General features: G+C 39.0%; 1 protein-coding gene across 1 annotated transcript; it reads left to right on the top strand.

Moving 5' to 3' along the window:
• Positions 1–882: 882 nt before the first annotated feature.
• On the top strand, positions 883–5400 carry TNF (tumor necrosis factor). The gene is made up of 4 exons (XM_083357207.1): positions 883–1644; positions 2417–2447; positions 3244–3309; positions 4149–5400. Exons 1-4 carry the CDS (start codon positions 1465–1467, stop codon positions 4562–4564), a joined length of 693 nt encoding a protein of 230 aa, XP_083213333.1. The 5' UTR covers positions 883–1464; the 3' UTR covers positions 4565–5400.
• The last annotated feature ends 360 nt before the right edge of the window (positions 5401–5760 follow it).

The raw sequence follows: 5760 nt of genomic DNA, 5'->3' as shown, positions 1-5760 counted from the left end.
TAAGTTTTAGGTGTTTTCACCAACTTAGGAGAGGATGTACAAAACACCAACTTATCTGATTTTTTTTAAAATTCCATTTATATCCTGCCCTTCTCCGAAGACTCAGGGCGGCTTACAAGCTTAGCAGTAGCCTTCATTCTATGTATATGCCTGCTTATTAGGGCTTTCACACACACCCCAAGCGGCATTATTACAAAGTCAGCTTAATTGCCCCCAACAATCTGGGTCCTCATTTTACCTACCTCGGAAGGATGGAAGGCTGAGTCAACCTTGAGCCTGGTGGGATGCGAACCTGCACTAATTGCAGGCAGCTGGTGTTACCTAAGGAGGCATTAGCCCACTGCTCCACCATGTTGACCAGTTCCTTGCATGACCTCTGCTTCTTAAATGGTGATGACTGTCTCTGGTTACAATTTGTCTTTTTTGGGGAATGGGGGGGTATGTCCAAATAAAGTAGCGGCAGCAGTGAAGCATTTTTATTTTCTAACGAAGTTGATTGGAACCCTTGAAGACCATAGAAGTGGTTATGGGAGACAGTGCTTTACCATTTGCTGACTCCCATTTTTAAAATGTTAAAAAAAAGAAATGAAAAGAAAATCCGGGAAATCAGAAGCTGATGTGCACCAAGGAAAGTGTTGCCAGCGTATTGATATCAACCGGCACCACATTGGGCACATAATGTCGTTTCTCCGCTTTCCTCTGTCACCGTCCTCACTTTATCCAGAAATACCTCTGCAAAGGAAAGAGTTCTATCAGTGAGGCAGATGCCTACAGATACTTCTTTTGAAACTCCTCTCCTATCATATCCCTGCCGTCTGTTGACTTAGCCAGGAAAAGAAAGAGTGAATTTATTTATCACACTAATTAAATAACCCGCTTTTCCAGTTTCACGGACAAACCCGGCCAAAAAAGAAAAGGGCGGAGTGTCCGCTTGCCACCTAAAAGTACCAACCTCAGATTCCAACACGTTTCATAGGCTTTTCTGTAACCGTTTCCTCTTTCTGCTTTTTTCCTCTTGCTCATGAGTTGCTAGATGTGGGCGGGCCTTTGCAGAAGAGTTTAAAAGGAAGCTGCCACAAGAGCGTCCAAACAGTGAAGCCTCCTCTGTATAAAGCTGCAGTGGCTTCGAAAACAAGAGCAGAAAGAAAGGGCTAAAAGAAAAAGGAAAAAAAAAGCAAGCAAGGAAACAGCAACATCCCTCAGGTGAATTCCAAGGAGGCTACAAGTCAAACCAAACAGCTAAAAGAACTCTTCTTCATCTGCCAGAATCAGCTACTATTAAGTTTTTCTTTGACCGACAGCTGAATTTTCGAAGCAGTCTGAATTTTCAAAGCAGTCTGAAATCAGTTTTGGGGAAAAAAAACAAGGGAGCTTCTATTTGCCGAAGGAGAATCAAATTTTTACTGGGTTCCCCATCACGACCAAAGAATTGCGCAGCCTTTTTCTGAAGCACAGCCATCCACAATGAGCTCTGAGCAACTGGTGCAGGATGTGGAGAAAGGCAGCATAGTAGTAATCCGGGAACCCTCCCAGAAAAATAACCACTGGAAGTGTCTCAGCATCTGTTCCTTCTTGCTTCTAATTGGGGCTGTAACCGTGTTCGCCCTCTTGCAACTGAACGCATTTGGATCATCTGAAAAGGAGGTTAGTAACATAAGATGGGTGAAGAGTGACTTGCTTGTCGTGAAATGAGACCGGGTGAACTTTGCAAGCAAGTGATCCTTCACTTTAGGATGATGAAAAGTTGAGTTAAAAAAAAATTTCCTAAAGAAAGGAAGAGGAAAAAAAGCCAATAGCTCTGTTTGAAGGAGGATGAAAATGATGATGATGATGATGATGATGATGAAGTTGAAGATAATATTGCACATTATATAGTAAATTAGCTTTCCCCCCAGAAGTTCAACACTTACGTATTTGACAGTTCTAAGAAGAAATAACGGAAAGCTGATGGTTAACACTTTTGGCTTAAAATATTCCCAATATTTAAAAGATTAGATAGATGATAGATAGATAGATAGATAGATAGATAGATAGATAGATAGATAGATAGATAGATAGATATTACTTTTCCAAAATATTGTATGCAACAATTAGTTGCTGAATCAGTCACTTGTTGAAGGCATCTAGAATTAGCCTGTAGGACTAATACTTGTCAATCTTTCTGGAGACCAAATGGATGATCAGCAATCAATATCCATGGGCATAGTATAGTTCATAAAGAATGCCTATTTCTTAGTTTCTATGTGCTTGGAGGGTTTTTTTCTGTTAATCTTATATTTCAAACATGTTTATTTAGTAGACAGTTATACTGTATCCCTGCCATTTTTTTAAACAATTAATACAATAATTGCATTGATAATAGTGGTGGCATTACTGCATTGTCCTTAATCGTTTCTTTTTCCCATTTCTTTTCCAGAACTCTAAACTACAGGGAAATTCATTTTCTGGTAAGTATTTCTAATCAGTGTTATTTTCTTAGGATTTTTTCCCCAACACACTAGTAATGGTCCATAGATTTATTACTATCACTATCTTATATTCCTTCATTCCTATACAGTCTTGATATTGACTATACTGATTGGGAATAGCCAGAATTGAGACATAGTCCAAAACCAACATATATCTATTGCTAAAAACTTAATTATTATTTTTTAAATCCCATTTATATCCCGCCCTTCTCCGAAGACTCAGGGCGGCTTACAATTTAAAGCACAAATCAATGTGCTTAGCAATAGCCTTCATTCTATGTATATGCCTGCTTATTAGGGCTTTCGGGCCCCCCCAAGCAGCATTATTACAAAGTCAGCTTATTGCCCCCAACAATCTGGGTCCTCATTTTACCTACCTCGGAAGGATGGAAGGCTGAGTCAACCTTGAGCCTGGTGGGACTCGAACCTGCACTAATTGCAGGCAGCTGGTGTTACTTAAGGAGGCATTAGCCCACTGCCCCACCAAAGCTCTTAATGCTTAAATATATAGAATTGCCATCTTCCTAATTCTTTAGGGAAGGTGATCAAAAGGCAGGAATGCCCCACTGAATTAATTGAAAAGATTCAATTAATTAATTGAAGAGATACAACTCAAGCCTCATAGTATTTGCTTGTCACAGGCGGTTTGACTACATTAATTCTCTACCCACCGATAGAAAATACAATCTAAGTGTTGATCCACTCTAACTATGACAAAAGTGATTGATTTTGATGCATTATCTGACACTGTCTCTCTCTTTTTTTATTTTTACAGAACATCTGCCTGACACAATGAAAGTACAAGCCTTGAGGTCTGGAAAACCAGCTGCCCATGCTATTGGTGAGGAGACATTTTAAATAGCTTGAAAGGGGTTGCTGGAGATGGGCTTCACATTTAGATAATATGCGCGGGCTTTTCTGATTTGATGAAAACAAAACTCTTGGAAAGAAGAAACATTTATGACATTCTGCAAAGAGGCAGCATTTTGAGATAAGAGGCCATTTCAGTAACTATGAGCTCCTGCCACACTTGAATGGACTATGCCCAACAAGAAGCTGTTGGATGAAACACAGACCTTAAGATGAAAGAAAGGGGAGGTTTGTACTAATAATTTGGACTTGCCTTAATTTGGCTATGGTTCTCTCCAATCATCTTAGACTGCTCTTTAGTGTGTGAGTGCTTAAGATGAGAGAGGGTGGTCAGTAAAAAGTTATCCAGTGAGCTCCTGTTTGCAACTGAGTCTTCCATAGCATAGAATATCTATCATGAAAAGCTTTTACTTAAGAAAACATTACAAGCCTTGTTGAAGTTGTCCAATGCAGCCTTTCTCCTATTGGAGCAGTGACCAAATTTGGAGATGTCAACCTTATGCACACATTGGGTCAAGTCAGGTTGCCTGAAGGATTGCCAATCAGGACCTGGTTTTGTCAAGGCATTAAATACATCCCAGTTCCACATCAGTTTCCCCCAGTTTGGCACCCTATGTTTCATACTACAGCTCCCGCAAATTCATGGGCTATCTTAGAAGCCACAGGATTGTGAAAGCTGCAGTTGAGCATACCTGGAAGGCACCTGAGGGAAATTGTGACTCAGAAACAGATACAGAATAAGGAATTCATTCTTCTTTAAGTTGACCAGTTCCTCTTCTTAATACTGATTTCTTTTTGTTTACTTCACAGCTTCTTCCCATCATTCACCACAACTGAAGTGGACTACAGAAGTGGTTCCTTCCATTCTGGAGAATGGCATGCGGCTGGATGAAAATGAAAACTCCCTTATTGTGCCTTCTACTGGATTGTACTTTGTCTATTCTCAGCTTTTGTTCCACAAAGACCACTGCAAAAAGCCTCTTCTGCTCACCCACAACATCACCTGCTGGTCCTCAGAGTTCAGCTTCGAGGTAGAATTGCTAAAATCCATTAAATCTGTCTGTGAAGATGCGTCCAACCATAAAAAACTGTGGTTCGAATCTATTTATCAAGGGGCTGTCTTCAAGCTGAATAGAGGAGACCGATTGCTGTCCAAAACAAATCTCCCTGAATTTCTGGACTTTACTCATTCAACCCAGATTTATTTTGGGGTCATTGCTATGTAAGAAAAAGACTTTATCATAACAACCGCATGTTCGTAATTCATGTACTTCATGTATTTTCATGGTTTTTTTCCCCAGCTTATAGGAAGGTCCCCAAAACGTATTTGTAGGCAGGCAGTATAAGCATCATTAGTGTGAGTCGCTTTTAAATGGTCTAAACTTTTTATTTATTAATATTTATTTATTGAGCTTCAAATATAATCTTGAAAATTCAAGGCTTTTTCCCCCCTGTGTCGGAGATCCTTGCAAAAAGAGACTGCACTTTTACAGGCAATGAATGCATACACGTGGAACAATGTAGTTGTGATTCCCCATTAAGTGGCTTCATGTTGATGAACCTGTGTTTGGGATATTGTAAAATGCTTGTGTGGCTATCTCCAAGCAGGATTTCCATTCCTTTGTCCCCCAGTCTAGGTTAAGATTTGAATATTTACATATGTGTGTATATATATACACATATATACTATGTATATGTGATATTATTTGATTGTGCTGATTTAATCATGTATATTACATGAATTATCCTGAATTTTGGGGAGATGATAATATTGGGCTATGGATCCTGGTATTTTTTCCTCAGCTAACAGTACAGTCCCATCCAAGTTTATTTGGAAAGCTCCTAACATTCTTTCTTGGATTGTACTGTTTCAGTCTGATGTCAGAAAGTCTGACATTTTTGGTATTTCATTGGCACCTTACAGGTTTTCTGCAGAAATGCCTTACATTACTGTACAGGGTTGCTATGAAAAAAAAGTTTTTTAAGTATTATAAATATATATTTTACTAGCACATGGCTTATTTATTTATTTATGTATTTATTTATTTCCTATTTATTCTGTTCTGAATCTCTGCTCAAGCAGAAGATAGAGACATGTACCTTGGCTTGACTCTGTATTGAAAGATCTCTTTGAATGAGGCCAAACAATAAAATTAAATTTTGTAATGGACTGCATCTGCTCAAAGAGTTGTTCTGTTTGGTTTGATTTTTAATCCTGAGTGATAATAACTTCAGTCTGAAGTCCAAGAATCCATCTTTAGCATCCAAAGAACGGATCCAAGAAATATCATAAGGTACAATCAACTCTACGTACTTCTTGAATATTACAGTATTGTAGAGGGATGAACAGATGGACTCAATTTAGCCTCTCCACAATAATAGCTGGCTTCCATTGGCCCTATTGGACATCCTGTCCCTGTCT

Source organism: Vipera ursinii, assembly GCF_947247035.1.
Source record: "Vipera ursinii genome assembly, chromosome: 2".
Classification (NCBI taxonomy): domain Eukaryota; kingdom Metazoa; phylum Chordata; class Lepidosauria; order Squamata; family Viperidae; genus Vipera; species Vipera ursinii.
Note: the sequence above shows the minus strand (reverse complement) of the source record. Positions and strands in the feature narration are given on the sequence as shown.

Bases quoted from the DNA above. Each gene is read 5' to 3' on its own strand.
- TNF (XM_083357207.1), top strand. From the start codon at position 1,465: ATGAGCTCTGAGCAACTGGTGCAGGATGTGGAGAAAGGCAGCATAGTA. The intron at 2,448-3,243 runs GTAAGTATTTCT...TTATTTTTACAG, and splicing joins ACAGGGAAATTCATTTTCTG to AACATCTGCCTGACACAATG. The intron at 3,310-4,148 runs GTGAGGAGACAT...TTTACTTCACAG, and splicing joins ACCAGCTGCCCATGCTATTG to CTTCTTCCCATCATTCACCA.